This window comes from Delphinapterus leucas, chromosome 1 (genome assembly GCF_059928025.1).
Source record: "Delphinapterus leucas isolate spDelLeu-1000000601 "Yukka" chromosome 1, BTC_Dleu_Yukka2, whole genome shotgun sequence".
Lineage (NCBI taxonomy): Eukaryota > Metazoa > Chordata > Mammalia > Artiodactyla > Monodontidae > Delphinapterus > Delphinapterus leucas.
The window spans coordinates 156,891,249-156,909,158 of record NC_143129.1 but is presented as its reverse complement, the minus strand read 5'-3'; the positions used below and the strand labels follow the sequence as shown (position 1 = coordinate 156,909,158).

Here is a 17,910-nt window from a genome sequence, read left to right as displayed (position 1 = left end):
GAGGCTCTGGGTCAGGTGTAACCCGCGTTGGTGGCCCTGCCACTTGTCAGGGTATGATCTTGGGCTCTCTTCTTCTGTGAAGTGGGGATATGTGGCCCAACCTGCCTCGCTCCGAAAGGGAAACTGCTTCGTGAACTCCAGAGCGGCCGTGGGAGGTCTGGTGTGAGCGACTGGTGGGCCTTGGGCCCCACAGCTTGCTGGGGAGTCTGGTTCTTCAGAGAATTCACATCCACTTTCCACGCTCTCAAGCACCGGATTCCCAGCCCCAGGGTCTGCTAGCGCATCCCTGTGCCTGCAGCCTCAGACACGAGGATCCACGTGGCTACCAGATGGCACTGCTGAGCAGTCAGGCAGCTGCCGGGAAGCAGCTCTGGCCAGGGCCCGCCTGGTCCCACTGGTGCCTGGGCAGAAGGAGGTGAAGATCCAGGGCTCCCCTTGGGGCCAGAGCACAGGCTGGAGAGCAGAGGGAGGAACTTGGGGTCCTCGGAGGCGCTGCATTGGAGCCGGACTAGAGTCAGTCCTCACGCTGCCTCTGACTGGCCCTGCACCTCTGGCTGGTGGGGGCCTTTTGGAACTTCTGTTTTCTTCTGTAGAAATGGGGACAGTAACTCTCACCTCCCTGGGTTGTTGTGAGGACTGGAAATAGGGCTTGTAAATGCTGAACGCAGGGCCTGGCTGACACTGTGCCCTTCTTCTTCTGGGCCTGCTTGGGATTCCACTTTCCCACTGGTCTCAACTGAGACCTGGGTCTCCCCAAGGACTTGCTCCCAGGCAGCTGCTCCTTGCCTTCCACATCCCGTGATTCCAGCGCCAGGTGCCATCTTCGCTTCCAGGCCTCCTTCCACGCCGTAATTTTTTTCACTCCCTGTAAAAACCCAGCACCTTTGAGGCCAATGCCATCAGGCCCTGCCCCTCCCCTGTCCCATTGCTGACATCTGCTCAGCTCTTAGGCACTTCTGACACTATGTCCTAGCCTCGTGTGATTGTCATTAGTGCTGTATCCATATATTCCTCGTCTCTTCCGCTAGGCACAGCCGTGTGACTTGCTTTGGCTGATGAAATGTGAAAGGAGGAATGTTTGTTCCCAGGTAGAGCATTTAGTTGTCAATGCAATGTTTCACAGCTGTCTCCTTTTTTCTGCCTCTGAGGTCATGGGCGCACGGGATAAAGCATCCGTCAGCCTAGGTCTCCGAGTGACGAGGAAGAGCACAGCTCTGTGGCTGACCCACATCAGACATATAGCAGAAGGGAAAACCTCAGCTTTCATTGTTTTCAGCTCCTGAGCTTCTAGGTTGCTTGTTTCTGCAGCGTGACAGCCCCCATGCTGATTGATGTAGCCTGGCTCACAGCTCAGGTCTCCAGCCCAGTGCTGCAATCACCAGAGATGACTGCACAGGCCACTTGCACGACCCACTTGGCATCCTGGACACTCGCTTCCCAGCTTCTGCATCTCCAGTCGTGTCCTCTTTCCTTCCAGCTCAGCACCCACACCTGTGGTCCACACCACCTTCATCCACAACTGTCCTGCCTCTGGAAAAATGAGCTATTTTAAAAATGAGCTAGACAATTCCTAGCCTTTTCTTCTCTGTTCACATCCAAATCCCCAGTCACTTGACCACTGGACTTGCTCTGTGGAAGCCACCCCTGTTTGCTTCCTTCCGAGCCCGTGACTTCAGGGGTCCATAACGTCACCTCTTCATTGGCCAATTCTCTTACCTCCCGTACCCCACTCCTTCTGTCCCGTGGCCGGGCAACCCCCCCGCCTCCTGCCCCACCCCGGAATGAATCTACCTGGCCACCTTCTCCACGCTCACAGTGTGGCCTCTGAACACTGCTGGACAAACCACACGTTGAGCAGGAGTGGTGCCACACCGGCCTTCTGTTTCCCTGGCCGGCTTTCTCCCACTCCCCTCAAAGGCCATTCACACCTTCTCAAGTCTCCAATCTTCCCCCACCTGCAGCTTCCTCCTCCCCTCTCAGCAGGTGACCTTACTCCATTGCACAGAGAAAATGTCCTCAACTTCTGTCACGGACGTCGCTTGCGCCTCTTCCCTTGGGTCAGACTGGGAGAGGTGTCTGCATCTCCTAATCAAGCAGGCTGGCGTCTCACCATCTCCTTCCCACACTCAACGTCTTTCTTTCCTGGACTCCGTACACCCCTCCAGCTGCTGCCCCAGCTGTCCCCTGCCCTCCACCGCAGGCTCCTGGGAGGGTGTCTGGATCTGCTGTCCCCACTGCCCCCTTCTCCTCACTCCCCAGCCACCACCCCGGGCCTCCACCATTCATTCAACACTCGGCAGTGTCTACCAGGGGCCTCCCGTGGGCCAGGCGCTGGGCTAGACCAACTTTTCCCTAAGTCAGCAATGATCTCCCTGCTGCTGAAACAAGCAGGCCCTCTTAGGTTCTTAGTGCTGAACTTGTGGGCGGCATTTTACCCTGAGGACCTCTCTTGATTGTCCATCTACCTCTTCCTCTGCTCCTTCTCCTGGACTCCCCCTACCCCTGCCAATCCCCCACCCCCGCTGCCACGACCCTCCACCATCCCCCCACCCCGCCCCCACCCCATCACCCCCACCATCTCCCCACCCCCCTGACCCCCGGACCCTCAAGAGTTTTCCAGGAAAGGTCTCCAGATGTCTCAGACTCACTCTGGACTAGAGCTTTGCTCTCTCCCACAACAGCAGTTATGGCCGCTGCGATTGAACAATTCATGATGTCATTATTTGCTCACGGACGGCCTCTCCTGTTAGAATGTGAGCTCTTTGAGGGCAGGACTGTCTGTTTCGCTCACTGTTCCATCCGATGATTAGTCCCGCACTGGCGCTCAGCAAGTCACGTTGAATACAAAAGGTGGGGACCTATACCTGTCTTTTTCATCTCTGTAACCCCAGCACCCTGTGCAAGGTCCGCTCAAAGGATATTTGTCAAAGGCTTACTATGTTCAAGGTTCTGTTAGCCATGCGGTATACACTGTCTCAGTTAATGCTCACAACAACCCTCCACTTTACAGATTAGGAAACAGAAGCCCAGAGAGGTTGTGTAATTCGCCCAATGTCACACAGGCAGTAAATAGCTGTGTCATGATCAGTTTCCAGGTCTTACCTTGTAGTGAGCTGAACGGTGACCCCTCAAAATTAAGTGTGACTGATATAGCCTGGCTCACAGCTATATCTTAACCCCTGGAACCTGTGAGTGTGAACTTATTTAGATCAAGGTGAGATCATACTGAATTAGGGTGGGCCCCAAATCCAATGACGAGTATCCTTAGAAGAGACACACAGAGAAGGCAGCAATACGAAGGCAGAGGCAGAGATGAGGGTGATGCGGCTACAAACCAAAGGCCAAAGATCGCCTGCAGCCACCAGAAGCTAGGAGGGAGGCATAAAACGGATTCTCCTCCAGAGCCTCCAGAAGGAACTACCACCTTGACTTCAGACTTCCGGCCTCCAGAAATGTGAGAGAATAACTTTCTCCTGTTTTAAGCCACTTAGTTTGTTAATTTGTTACAGCAGCCCTAGGAAATGAATATAGACCCCAAACCACATGGCAATGTACCTGTGCCTTCTGCGAAGCCGGGAAGGGAGGGGCCCCTTGAATCCCAGACTGTGTGACTGTGGCCTGCTCACTTGCCTTCTCTGGGCCTGATTCTCTGTAGCAAAAGAAGCACTTGGGACTCCAGGTGTCCCTCCATTCTACAACCCTAAGAAAAACCATGAGCCGGGCAAGCAGGCCTCTGTTGGGATTTTCAAATTTATTCCAACGTGCTGTTTTTTTTAAAAAATACCCTCAGGCTGAACACTCAGCCGGAGCTGTAATAAAGGCAATTATTATACTTGTAAAAACTTCTCATTCACAGTACAGATGTAATTTACAACAAAGGTCACACACATCAATACTGAGCAGTTTTTTCCTTTTGTACATCAGACTCTGTGCTTTAGACCTGCAGGATTTTTGTTGAGATTTTTTTTTTCTTTTGCACTGATATATACCATACCAACATTGCAAGATGCAAGTGGAGAAACTGGAGTTTAAATAAAATTACAGGCAAAACTACCCCATCCCAGTGTGGTTGCTGTACATATCTACAGTACGATTTTTGGAATGTATTGCCATTTAAGAACATAGAAACTCTCTACAGACAATTTCACATACAGAATACGTACACCTTTTGGAAAAAAAAAGGCAAATTTTTATCTTACAGAGAGCGTGTATCTTACATTTGCCTATACGTTTCTTTTTTCGGTTTCTTTTTTCTTCCTTTTTTAACACTAGGTTTAGTAAAGTGATCATAAGTGCCGAAGCGGTTTTCCAATGGAAAGCGGACGGGATTCTCAATGCAGAAGCAGACTTGGTGGAACAGGTCTTTAGGAACCTTCTCCCCTTGGTCATTGCTGTGGATCTGTCTCCATGGATGGCTGCCCAGGGAGGACTTTTGCTTCAAAGATTTGCCTGGAGAAAGGACTAACAATTCAGCTCTGTTATCTTGCTTGTTCCTATTCAAAAGGGCCGGGTGAGGATGGAGCATGAGTTAGAGGGGTCCGGAAACTAATTCTTTCAGACTTTTTCGAGGAGGGACTGCTGGGTCTGGAAGTTGGAGTTGATGGAGGTGGGAGAGTGGGAAATTCACTGCTGTCAGCCTCCTGGAGGGTCATAGTGGTCGGGGCTCTGGCGGGGGGAGGGGGATTAGGCTTGTAAAAAGGCGCCTTGGAGAGGAGCAAGGTTAGTACCCAAAATGGTCCTGAGCTTGCTGAGGGTGAAGGGCATCCTGGAGGGTAGCCCTGGGGGGCAGGTGGTTTGGAATCCCCAAGACAAGGGCTGGCTCTGAAACCTCGGCAAGTTGGCCCACACCCCCCAACCCTGCCGACACCCGAGGACCACAGCAGGCCTGTATTAAGGAATGGCCATCCGGCACATTTCAGCAGAGCACATGACAGGTGTCCGTGCCAACAGATCAGCACTGCTTTCTCTACCGTGTCCCTTAACAGGGACAACAGGGTCACAGGCAAGCTGTAAATGTGCAAGTGGTTGGGAGCAGGGCAGTGGGTCCCGGGGTAGGGGGTGGGGGAGAGTGCGGAGTGAGAGTCTTTCCTACATTATGAGGGTGGGCGTGTGGGCTGGGAGCTCTGTGCTTGGGGGAGCCGGAAGAGAGGCTGGCAGAGGGGCTTCGAGCCATGCTCAGTGACACACGGCCAGGGCTGGTGGCATCAATTCCATTTCTCTGGGCACCTGTGTAGGGCAGTAGCCCTCTGGCCAGATTGCTTGCACAGTGTGTCTCTGTCATTGAGAAATGGCTCTCCAGTGACTCCCGGCCCCCATCCCCTCTGCCTGTGCCTGTGAGCCCCAGTGGCCGTTAGGACTCTCCCCTGCTGGCCACACGGGCCTCCAGAAAGGAAACTTTGGCAGCTGGGCTGTCTGAATACAGGGGGGAGTGACGCCCAGGAGAGCTGGGGCACAGGGCTTGGGGGAGGGGCCCGGCCACCCCCAAGGTCACGGGCTAGTCTAGCAGAGCCCAGTCTGCTGCTCTGTAGGTCTGGGGCTGGAAGATCTGGCCCAGGAATATTTCAAGCCTGGGCTGAAGCAATGCCCTTTATCCAGCTCCCAGGCCTCAGTGCTTGAAGTCTCCAGTCCTTGGGCAGCCCCCTGGGGTGGGGCTGGAAGGTAATGATGAGGAAAGCCCTGGCTTCTGGCCTAGGCTGTGACTGGGGCTCAGGCTCCTTCCCACCTGCTGCCAGACCTGACCAGTGCCAGTACAGCCAAGGTTGGGCTCGTTGGCCTTCTTCCAGGGGGGCCGGGAGCCCCAGACTCTGGGTTAGACAGCCAGGAAGTGCTGGCTAAACCCCCACCCCTGTACCCTGGAGCCCAGCAGACCCCCAGGTAGGCCCTTCCCTATTGTCCCCTTTTTGTCTTAGCCAAAGGGAAATGAACTAGGTGGTCTGGCTGGAGGCTGACCTGTGGCTGGTTTGTCCTGGCAGCAAAGGCCAAGCAGGGAAAGGTCCTGAATGGGCAGAAGAGGGAATTATGCCGGAGGGCGGGGAGCTCACAGAAGTGCCCCAGCCCTATGCACCTTATGGTGTCCCGTCTAAACAACAGCTCAGGAGCCCCTTATGGCCACACGATTCATGCAGCCTGCCTGAGGAATGGGGACTGGCCAAGAAGGTCTCTGCTCTGCAGCATTAGCACCTGGCCTGGCTGGGCCATGACCGTGGTCCCCATGCTTTCTCCCCCTGGTAAAAACTAAAGAAAATGATTTCAGAATGTTGTGGAAAACCCCACCCATCCCAGGGCTGGGTAAACATGCTAGAGTTCAAGTTCCATATTTCAACTTGGGATTTTAATTTCTAGTCTTTTTTTTTTTTTAAACAAAGCAGGCTTTTGCACCAGGAAACACAGGGCAGCTTCGTAAAGGAGGAGATGGGGATGAGGAAAGAGGCACTAGCTCTTACTGATTGCTTTGGAGAAGAATTCAAATGACCTTAGACAATAGAAGGCTAGGGGAAATATCAAACACCAGGTTTATATATATATATATATTTAATTTTATTTTTTAAAAGAGATTTAAACCAACCTATAGGAGGCCTGGGCAGTTCCCACCAGTCATGGTTTTGGGTACTTCCTGGGGGTAGTGGAGACCTGACGGTGTGTGGGACGGGGACAGGGGGACCAGTCCTGCTGCAAAGTGGTCCAGAAATGAGTCCTTGCAAACTTCCAGTGCTGAGCCCAGGAAAAGCCCAGCCATGGAGGAAAGAGGGCCCTTTGTACCCCAGGGACCAAATGTAAAATGAAGCCCAAGCCTGGCCTCAGGAATGGCGAGGCAACGCACCTTGGATCTTGACCCCCAGGGGTTGGGCCCTGTCACTTCAGCCTTGTGGGTAGTTTCTAGAACAAGGATGGCAGCCAGTGGCTGGGACCCTGAGAGCAAGGCCGAGGTCAGGTGCTCAGGAACCAGTGGAGATGGATGGTCAGGAACTCCTTTCCCAGCCCAGACAGAGGGTGAGGGTGCAGTGAGGAGCAGAGGTGCTGGGCCAGGGGGCAGGGGGATTTGTCTACCGGTCAAGTGCCAGGATGGGATCATGACGCAGGCCACCTGGACGTCTGGGAGTCCTGGGGAAGCAACCAGCTCCTACCTTCTACCCGTTCCAAATATTTTGTGTTGAAGTCCTAGGAAAAAGAAAGTCGGAGTTTTCTGGGCCTGCCCGTGGAGTCTCCCTGCCTGTCCCTCTGCCTCGGGCTGCTGGCCCTTCTGCTGGGAGCCGGGGGAGGCCACTAGCTGGGGTGGGATAAAGCAGCAATAAATAGGAACCATAAACAACTGTACATAGGAGAGCTTGCTTTTACATTTAATTATATATATTTTTAAAGTTTCTTTTTCTCTCTCTCTGCTTCAGTGCATTCCCCTTTCTCTTAGCAACTGACTGCCTCTTGCCAGCCTTGGGGGGTAGCTGCTGACCACAGTGGCCCAAGGTGAAGCCCCACCTAAATATTCACAGCCTCAAATACCTCGTGGGGTTTTTTCATGTTTGTGTGTGTGTGTGTTGTTTGTATCTTTTCAAGCAACAAAAGGTCACAGAAAAAGGCACAGGTAACTGCATACATGGTGGGAAGATAAGACAGACGGGGGCTGAGCAGAAGCTTCTTGGACAGAACAACAGATGGGACAGGGAGCCCGTGACAGCAAGATGATTCGAGGAAGTCGGCTGGAAACGTCTGTGGCCAAACACCGGAAGCCAGTTGCTGAAGCGGTCAGGGAGAGGCTAAGTGCTCCGGGGCCCCCGGTCCTCGGGCTGCTGTGAGGGTGCCCCAGGCCCCCCACTTCCCGAGGGCTCGGGGGAGCCCTGACTGGTCCTGGGTTCCCCGGAGAGGTTCCTCCTCCGGGCTGGGAAGCGAGCGGAGGCCTCGGCCAGGCAGCCCACGGAACTGCTGCGGTCCAGCGGCGGGGTGGCGGAGGCCGAGGGGTTGGCTGGCGCACGTGGTGACTCCAGGCGGGGGCTCCGGGACCCTGTCCGGCGGCCCTGGGGTGGCCGGGGCGAGGCCTCGGGTGGGGTGCGGGGACTGTGCGTGGGCACGGGCTCTGTGGGCACCTCGGCTGCGCGGGGCTCCCAGTCGGGAGGTCTGCCCAGGCCCCTGCTCGTCCTGCCCCTCTCCTTGGGGTAGTCCCTGGCCTCCAGCTCCGAGGAGAGTGTGAATTTGGAGACCTTAGCCACGGGGGACACGGAGGCCGATGAGCTCTCGGTGGGACTCCGGCGGGCTCTCTCCTGGGCCTCCCGGGCCCCCGTCAGGTCGCTGCCACCCCCTGAGAAGCCGCTGACCCAGGCCGTGCTGGGCCCGGGGAGCAGGGTGGGGTGGGCCCCCGGCCGGGCCTGTACCATCTGGATCCCGCCGATGGGAATCAGGGGGCACGGGGCGCGGGTCAAGTGCTGGGAGTGCAGAGGCAGGTGGCTGAAGATGTTCTCCTCTGTCCGGGCCGGGGTGTGGCCGTGGAAGTCATGGGCGGTGGAGAAGGGTCGGGAGAAGAGAGGATGAGCAGGGCCAGGTGAACAGGAGGGACTTGGCGACTCGGCCTTCTGCTGGGGTCAGAAAATAAGACAGAGTAAGGCGAGGATTATGTGCTGGGCACATGGAGACCCCAAGGCCTAGAGTGAGGGGGGGACTCGCTGAGATCACAGAGCAAGTCCTGGCTGAGCTGGTCCAGAACCGAGTCCCAACCCCTGCCTACGGTGTTGCCCTGTGTGGGCGCCCTCTCTGGAACGGTGACCATGGGTACACTCAGGACATGGTCCCCCGCCTCCAACCAGCTTGTCTGTCTTCCGGGGACGGGGCTGCCTGGTTGGCCCCTATGCACCTGGCCGTCTGTCTCGGTTCTGCGGCTTCTCTTGTTCCTCAAATGGTACTGACCCAACTTAACCCTAGAACATGAGTTCCCACTCCAGTCTCTTGGCCTTCTCCCACCTCCAGGAATTTGCACACGACCCCAAAATTAAAAATCAAGTTAAGATTCCTAGCTCGTGTTCCCCCTGGAGCTTGAATCTCTGCTGGTGGTGAGCAGCGGCGTTGGGTTATGACAATCTGGTGACAGGAAAGGTGTTGGGAGGGGAAAGGTAAGTTGACGATGATAATGATATCAGTGCTGGCGATCATGACAGCGGTGGTGATGGTGATACTGTGACAACCGTGATCAAGCTGATGGGGTGGCTGGAGTGTAATGATGGCAGATGGCAGTGGTGATGTGACAGTGACAGGGCTGATGGTATGACAGGGATGGTGTTGGCTGCAGTGACTCTGAGGGTGCTGGTGGCAGTCATGCTGGAGATGTGATGATTTTGGTTGAGCTCTGCCATCTGCTCAAAGAATACGTGGGGATGGCGATGGGGGTGCGGGGGGAGGAAATGGCACAAGTATTTACACTCACACCCAAGGCCACACAGCTTATAAGTGGCAGAACCTGGTTTTAATCCTGGGTGGTCCAGCTCCAGAGTCCGGGCTCTGCTGCTTCGGACCCTAAACTAACTGGTTTCAGGCACCCAGCACAGTGCCTGGCATAGGAGGTGCCCAGTACACGTCTTCTTGGTAACCGCTGAGCTGGCAGGGGTGTAGCTCCAGGTCTGAGGCCTCAGGGAGGTGTGAGCTTACAGCCCCCCACCTGCCGGCGAGAAGCGGCCCAGCCACCCCGGAGACGGGAACTCACCCACGTGGAGGTGCAGGTCTCCGCTGGGCTTCTGCCGAGAAGCTTGTGAGGTAGAGGCGCGGGTGGGTAGAGAGCCCTTGGGGCCAGCCCTGAGCCTGGGCCGCGCTCGCCCGCCGAGGGGCTGCCCGGCCCCACCAAGGCCCACTTCCCTGGCAGCGCTGACCGTGGCGGTGACTCGGCCTGGCCTGGAGACCATCTCCTCGTGGGCGAGTGTCTGTGCGGGCCTGGGTCTGTGGCGCCCTCGCATTCAGGGGGCAGTTCCCTACCCAGGGGGTGGGGGGTGAGAGGAGACAGCTCGAGTCTCGGAGACCCACGGGGGAGAGGGCCCGTCTGGGGGCCAGGTGGGCTCGGGGCCGAGGCCAGTGGCTCTCGGGCAGGTGAATGTCGCCGGGGAGACGAGTCGCTTTTGGTTAGTGAGTGTTTTGGGGCGAGTGGTGGGCGGCTGCCTGCTTCTTTGCTCGGGGACCACGGCCTCCTTGGGGACACGGCCTTGGAGCTCAGGGCCGAGCCTGTGTCCTTCTCCGTGGGGCCCGGGGGGGCCGGTCCCAGCCGGGGAAGGCACAGGATGCTTTGGCTGGACATGAAGCAGCTGCCGGCTGCCAAGCGCTCGGCTTCTGAGACTGAGCTGCTCCTGGTGGCCTGGCTACCAGAGGTGGCATCTGGGGGCTGGGGGCCCTGAACAGGTGAGGAGTCTGCCGGCAGCGTGGCGGGCGGGCCGGGCGGGGGTGCCTCCGAGGACGGTCCTGATGGCTCGTCCTGGCTCTCCTCCTCGTCTTCATCCTCATCTTCGTCCAGGTCCGAGTCTGAGTCCGAGTCGTCCAGGTCTGAAAACTGGTGCTCCGCCACGGCCTCTGTGCCCTCTCGCCCTTCCGAGTCCTGGAACGGGTCATCGCTTGTTCCTGAGGGGCAGACACAGGAGACCCGAGGTCAGAGCCAGCCCCAGGCTGCTCTGCTCTAAGCCCCAGAGTCCCAGTCTGCAAACTGGGCCTGACAGCCACGGGAGTGGTACAAGATCGTTGAGAGGACGGGAACGCTTTGTAAATAACCACAGCAAAAATTACCTTGTATCTACCATGTGCCAGGTTCAGTTCTAGGGCCTGCGTGTGTTAATTCACTTAGTCCTCAAATAATCCCGCTGGGTCGGCACTACTCTTATCTTCGCGTTATAGACGGGGAACCAAGGTGAGAGAGTTGAAGTCACTTGTCCAGGTAAGGTAAGTAGTAGGGCTGGGATTGAACCATAGCAAACAAGATAGGTCTTTTGTTTATTTTTTCATTAGTATTTCAGTGCTCTCTTCACCATGAGCAAGTTAAGTGGCCCTGTTGTGCCTCAGTGTGTCCCCCTCTGTCAAATGAACTTGACAGTCTCACCTCACAGGGTTTGCTAGGCAGAGGAAACACACTCCTGACACACAGCAAGGACTCAAATAATTATAGTCACTCTTAATACATCCATGAAGAAATCTATTACTCTGGGACACAGCAGCCTTGCTGGCCAGTCCAGCAGCGCTGGGCATGGTCAGTTTACATACACGTCTGCCACTGTGGCTAGGTTGCTGCTGGCTGATACAATGGTATCTGGCAGGTGGCAGGCCCTGGCCTCTCCGGGGGTTGGGCTAAGCTGGCCTCAGGCTGGCTGCAGAGCAGGGCCTCATCCCAGCCACTCATGTCCAGAGAAGGTACTATCTTTGCAGAACCCCTGGTGCTCCCAGCTGGGGGGTAATGGAGCTCCGAAATACCAGCCTCCTGGTCTGGCTTTTGGTGGGGCAGCCCAACCAGCTGGGTCACCGCTAACAGGACACAGGCCTAGTTTGGGGATCTATGAAATCGGCAGCAATCAGGACTCCATGGGGAGCTCCGCTAACATCTAGCCCACCTGGCAGGCTCCTGAGGGTTTGGGTCCTGCTGGCCCAACACTCAGCTCATGTCAGCACCCACTCAACTACTGACCAGGAGAGCTGGACACACAAGCTGACTCAGGCCACTGGTGCAACCAGGCTTCTGCACCCCACCATGCAGAGCTGCCCTGGGGGTAGAAAGCCCAGCACTTGTGCTTCCCAACGGCTCAACACACAGCAGTAAGATGCATGCAGTGGATGACAGTCGGCATTCAAGAGGCTGTAGGTCAAAAACTATGGGGTGGAGCTGGAGCTGGCAGGTGAAGGGAGGGCCATGGGGCCAAGGGCATGGCCTCCTGGCAGCCAGGAGCAGAACACTGAGAGTGGGGAAGGGACTGGGGATTGGTAAAGGAGTAGGGCTGGCGAAGGGGGTGCAAAACATCTCTAAGTTTTGCCCCACACATTTACTTTCCGGCCTAAGACTTTAGCGGGGGGGGGGGGGGGACGGAGCTCACCTCGCCTCACCTCTCATTTACATGTGGAGAAATCCAGGCCCAGAGCAGGCAAGTGCTTCCCCAACATCACCCAGAGAGTCCAGGACTAAGGTTTACAACCCTTGCAGGAAATGGTCTGGGTTTGAACCTTAGTTCCACCCCTTCCTTGCTGTATAATGTTGAATAATTTAGTTTTTCTCTCTGTATTCAGTTTCCTTGTCTGTAAAATGTAAGACTAATAAACGCCACCTCATGAAGCTGCTGGGAGGATCGTGAGGGTCGGACACCCAGTAAGTACCCAATAAACCTTAGCTATTCTCATCCCAAGTACCTCACAACCTCAGCAGACAGGCAGCAATGAGAGCATCTCATCTTGCGGTTGAAGGTCAGAGGGGTGGTGCTACTAGTCAGAGTCCTGATATTCACCAGGAAGGATCCTAATGTCCCTTTTACAGATGAGAAAGTGGTGATGGGCAGAGAGGGCCGGTGGCCTGCCCCAGGCACCCAGCAGGAGTGATGGAAGCCAAGGGTCCCTTGCCCAGCACAGGGTTCGCAAAGCCCCCCACATCTGGACTCGCTCAGGGCTCTATGGGATGCCCCAGCCGGACGGTCCATTCCCAACGCCCCTCACTGTCAAGGCTCCACAAAGCTCCGCCTTTCTGTGGCCTGGGACCGGAGGAACGAAGCGCGCTGGGGCGCCGAGGGGGTCCGGCCACACGGTGGCGCTGGTGCTCAACCTCCTCAACCTCAGGGGCGGGGCTGCGGCGCCCGCCCGGCCACCCGTAGGCAATCTTTCCTAAGCTGTGCTCCCAACCGTCACTTCGCGACTAACAGACAAGCTCCTCCCCGAGCCTTCCTCATCGCAGGAAGTGGCAACTCCATCCTTCCAGTTTCTTAGGCCATAAACCTCGGAGTCATCCTTGGCTATTTTTTTCCCTCATGCTTCCCCGCCCCCCGCCCCACTACGTCAGCAAACCCCTTCGGCTCTACTTGCGGAATGTATCCAGAACCCGACCACGTCTCCCCACCTCCCTCGGCCCACCCAAGTCCAACACGTGCTCAGCCTGGATCCCTGCCTCCAGCCGCGCCCCCTACCGGCCATCCTCTGCATACGGAGTCAGGGAACGGCAGAGGGCGTTGCTCCACCAGGCGGCCAAGTCCATCCCTTGGCCTTCACAGCCACGGCTCTCTCAGACTTCATCTCCCCCCGACTCTGGCCCTCAGGGGCTCTGCTCCGGCTGTTCCCTTTGCAGGGAGAGCCCTTCTCCAGGCCCCACTTGGCTTCCTGACACCTCGCCTCATGTTCTCTGTTCACACCACCGAACAGAGAGGCCACTCCCCACGCTTCCCAGCCCCTCCCGGATGTATTGCTTCATACTCATCACCCTTGCCCTATTCCACATTTGTTCATTGCCCAGCTCCCCTCTAGAATGCAGGCTTCCCGACGGCAGGAACTATGTTTTATTCATTGCAGAATCTCTAGCACCTAGAACAGGTCTTAGAACGGGTCTGGTGCTCAGTATTTCTGGAATGAATGCATTGATTTCATCCTCAAATAAGGTCATCCTTTTTGGCCTCATTGGGAAAATGAAGCTGGGAGAGGGGCAGGGACAGCTCAGGGTCCCTCAGTGGACCCCCGGTGCAGTGCTAGTCGGAACGCCCACCTCCCACCCAGGGAGGGCTCTGGGCTTGGGTGCAGCTGCCCCATCCAGCCCGCCAGGCACTGCAGCCAGCGTTTCTGTCTGTCCTTGGACAACTGCCTTTACCTGTCTGAGCTTTACTAAATGTCTTCAACTGAAAACGGGGCAACACAAGTTTCTACCACAGTTACGAGGACTCAGTGAGACATCTGTAAATGGCCTGATGTGCTTTTTTGATAAGAATGGTAACCCCACATCCTCATTTTCGGGGGTACAGCCCCAAGTTCACTGTGTTCTGTTCAATAAAGGTGATTTGTTTCACCTAAAAGGAAATGCCACCTAACTCTTTTGTAAGATTGTAGATACATTCCCAAATCAGAAAAAAAAAAAAAAAAACGAGACACAGACACACACACCTCTCCTTGTCACACTGTAATTCTTGATTCTGATTTTAGGGAATCTGGTCAAAGGTTTGCCCAGTGCAGGAGGAGTACCTCTGGCCGCTCATCTACCTGCCAAAAAAGCCCCTCTGGCCTCCACCCTGGATGCTGAGGCTGGGCAGGGCACAGCCACACACACTGCCTTGTCTTCTCAGAAACTGGCTCTAATGTGGCTCTAATCTTGCTAACGGGGGACTGAGGTCAGGGTGCGGTGCTGGGATAGGGGATGGGATTGGGAGGTGACATGGGGCTGTCAGGTCTGTCTGAAAACCTCTAGCTCTAAAAGGCCCGGGCGTCAGGCTCATGCCCAGAGTGTGTAAGTGTGAGTGTGGGTGTGTACCTCACAGCGTCATCGTGAGAATTTGCCAAGATAATCATGGCACGTGTCTAGAGCATGCCTGACACAGAGTGGGTGCTCAATCAATGTTGACTGTAATTACTCATGTGCTAATGTATTCACCATACATTCACTGAGCACCCACAGGGTGCCGGGCGCTCCACCTGCCTGGCAGACCTTCATGCGCCACAGCTACGGCTCCCAGCACGCGCTGTTAAGTCTAGGGGGTGGGGGCGGTCATCCTGTGAATTTAACCTCTGTCTCCCTGCAGTTGGGAAAACTAGAGGAGAGGGCACAGAAGAGGGAGAGGAGGCAGAGCAGAGGAGAGGACAGAAAGCAAGGGGAGGGCGAGGGGGACAGGAGGAGAAGGGGGAGGCGGGAGCTGGCAGTTCATTTACCTTCTTCGGCTTCCAGCTCCTCCAGCACCCCCGTCTCTTGGCACTTTTTGCTGTGGGCCTTCGACTTCATATGCTTAGTCAGATTCCCTGGAAAGGAACGAGAACAGACTCAGGTTCGGCTGGAGGGCAGGGGCCCAGGGTGGCGCCTGGCTGGCAGGTGCTGGGACGTCCCTCCGCCCGGGTGCTCAGGTGGGATGCGCAGCCGCAGACCCCGTGCGGGATGGCACTGAGGAGCTGGGGGAGGGTGCGTGAGGGGTGTGAGGGGACAAAGGGTAGAATGAAGAAGTGAGATGCTGATTAAAAAGACAAACAAGAAAGAAATTAAAAGACAAGTCATGTGCAATAAGTTTTTCCTGCCTTTAACTCAGGGCCCAGGAGCTGGTGACACTCATCAAACAGGATTCCCGGCCATTTCAAATACCGGGATGACATCAGGGCTCCCATTAACCCAGCATGGGGGATGGGTACTGAGGATGCCCTTCTGGCTGAGGATACTGTTAGGGCAGCCCACAGGGAAGAATCTTAGGGTTTGGGAAGAGGAACCAGGACAAAGTTACTGTTAGAAATGGAGAGAGGGCAGAAGGCGTAGAGAAATCTGCCAGATCCGGACCTGGGGGCCACAAGGCTGGGGCCCAAGTCCTGACTTCCTTAGAGAGTCATGTCCCCTTCCTGGACCTCCAAGGTCACTGCCGTGCAGACACGGCCAGGGGGTGGGGTGGGTGCGTGCAGGGAAGGCCGAACTAAGGCTCTGCCCCTCCCCAAGCCTACGAAGCCCTCGGGGTGTGGCTGACTCTGTCCCCAGTGGGCTGAAGAGCAGAGATGGCCGCTCCGTGGAATGAGGGGAAAGATAGCGACACCAATTCTCCCCCACGTGCGCACAGCACTTCACAGGCCACAAAGCCCTGTGGGCAGGTACGCTCTATGAAGGCGCAGCAGAGGGCCTCCAGCCTGCCCCAGAAGGATGCAGGCCAGATGCCTCAGGATGCTCCTTTGGGCTCAGCAATCACCTCCAAACTGTGATGTGCTCACTGTTGCTCTGTAGATTGCTGAATTTCCATATGGTAGTTCATACAAGAAATTGTAAATTCTTTGAGTCAGGTGCTCTGTCTCACTAATCTTATCAGTTAGCAAGTTTGAGCAGATAGATGGAAGAGGGAAGAATGGACTCCAAGAACAGACACATAGAGAGATGGAGGGGTGGATGGATGGATGGATGGATAGATGGATAAGTGGATAAGAGGAAATAAGGAGTGATGAACAGCATGAGCGGGAAGGAGCTGGACAGATGGATGGGATACTGGATGAGTAGATAAGCAGATGGATAGACAGATGGAGGATAAAAATAAATGGAAGGATAGATGGAAAATGGATCAATAAACATATGAGAGGATGGAGAATGGGAGAGGAGGAGACATGGGTGAGTGGGAGAATAGCTGGCTGGATGCAGCACACACAAATGCATGGGAGGACAAACAGACAGGAGGATAAAAGAATGGGCAGGTGAATGGAAGGATGGATTGGTGGGAGGGCGAATGGGAGAGGTGGAGGAACAGATGAGAAAATAAATGGGAAGATAAATGGATAGGAAGACAAACTATTCGGATGAGAGGATGGGAGAAATGGATAAACAGGAGGATAGATGGGTGGATAGATGGGTGAATAGGGAGAGAGGGCCCATGGATGAACCGAAGGGTGCTTCTTAATCATTCTGAGAATTTTAAGGGACCTTAGGGTTTTGCTGAGAGGGTAAAGGGAATCTTAAGCTGAATTGCCTGAGGTGTGCAGGCCTAGGGCGGCAAGGATGGAGAGAAGCTGTTTCTTTCCTCTTTCCTTCCCTTAGTCCTAGTCTGTGACTCCATCCTTCCCAAGTCAGATTTTCTTCCTTTAACTAGACAGAAACCTGGATCTTCTACTCCTGGTCAAATGGAGAGCAGAGCCATAACTTCGAGTCATTCCAGGGCCGGAGGGTCCCCAACATTCCCTGTCCCACACTGTGGGCCTCTGCCCTCTAAGCCTGAGCAGGACGTCAAGGGGGTGGTAAAGGCATCCGGGGTCTTCCACGGGCCAGAGAAACTGAATATCCTCTGAGGTTCTGAGACCAGCCTGCCATCCCCTGACTATCCCAGACCCCAGGAGACTATGCACGCTGCTCATTCTGGCTATGACATTATTGTTGTGCCTGTTCGGCCTGGAACGTTCGGGTCTCTACCCAACCATGTTAGACGATGAGCCCACAATGGGTGCGCAATAACCATAAGTGGGAAATGCTCTTCTCATCCCAGAAGCAAAGTATTGGACGGAACCTCACAGACCACGTAATCCACGCCCACCAGGCCCAGGGTCTTCCTGCTTCTGTTCTAACTCCGGGCCCTGGTGCTGATGATGACGTCAGGCGACATGATCAGGTGACGGGATGCTGTGGGAGGGCTCCCATTCACCGACACGGCAAACCAACCAGTCAAAGCCGCACGGCTAGCCAGTGCAGAGCCCCACGTGGGACCAGGTCTCAGGGCTCCAGAGACCTTGCTCGCTCCACTCTGGCAGAGCAGAACCAGCGTGTGTAGGAGTCTGATGGCCTTGGGTTTGAGTCTGGGCTCTTCCACCTGCTAGCTGTGTGCTCCTGGGCAAGTTTCTTAACCTTCTGAGCCCCAGTCTCTGCAACTGTAAAGTAATACCTACCTCTCGGGGACGCTGGGAGGAGCTCATGAGGAAACATGGAGAGTGACAGCAGAGTGCCCCTGGCAGACAGCAGATGCCCACCACGCGGAACCTCCTTCCTTCCCACACTGTGTGCCCCCCCCCCCGCCCCACCAAGTAATCGCTCTTTACTGAGCACCCGGGGGACTCTGCCACAGTCACGGGGGTGAGGAGGAGAGAGATGCTGAGATGATGCTCGTGTTGTAGCTGGCTTTACCAGTCAGTCTGGGCTCAGGAACCCCCAGGAGAAGGCACCGGGCAGGCCCTGGACGCCAGCTTCTCCTCTGCCCCTGCCCTTGGAGGCTGCAGGGAAGAGGTGGGAGTCTGGGTGGCTGCCCAGATAGGCCACGGGGTTACAGGACCGGATGCGCAGCCCCGAGTGTT

General features: G+C 55.7%; 1 protein-coding gene across 2 annotated transcripts in view; it reads right to left on the bottom strand.

The window, feature by feature from the left end:
* Positions 1 to 3,559: 3,559 nt before the first annotated feature.
* Positions 3,560 to 17,910, bottom strand: part of HIVEP3 (HIVEP zinc finger 3) — a 131,508-nt gene continuing 117,157 nt past the window's right edge. Inside the window, exons 5-7 of one of the 2 annotated variants that reach the window (XM_022575425.3) lie at positions 14,830 to 14,916; positions 9,683 to 10,581; positions 3,560 to 8,564 (exon numbers count right to left, since the gene is read on the bottom strand). In XM_022575425.3, coding sequence (XP_022431133.2) covers positions 7,752 to 8,564; positions 9,683 to 10,581; positions 14,830 to 14,916 — 1,799 coding nt within the window. In that variant the 3' untranslated portion in view covers positions 3,560 to 7,751. The remainder of the gene's footprint in view (positions 8,565 to 9,682; positions 10,582 to 14,829; positions 14,917 to 17,910) is intronic. The other variant, XM_089895080.1, reaches the window with a different exon arrangement.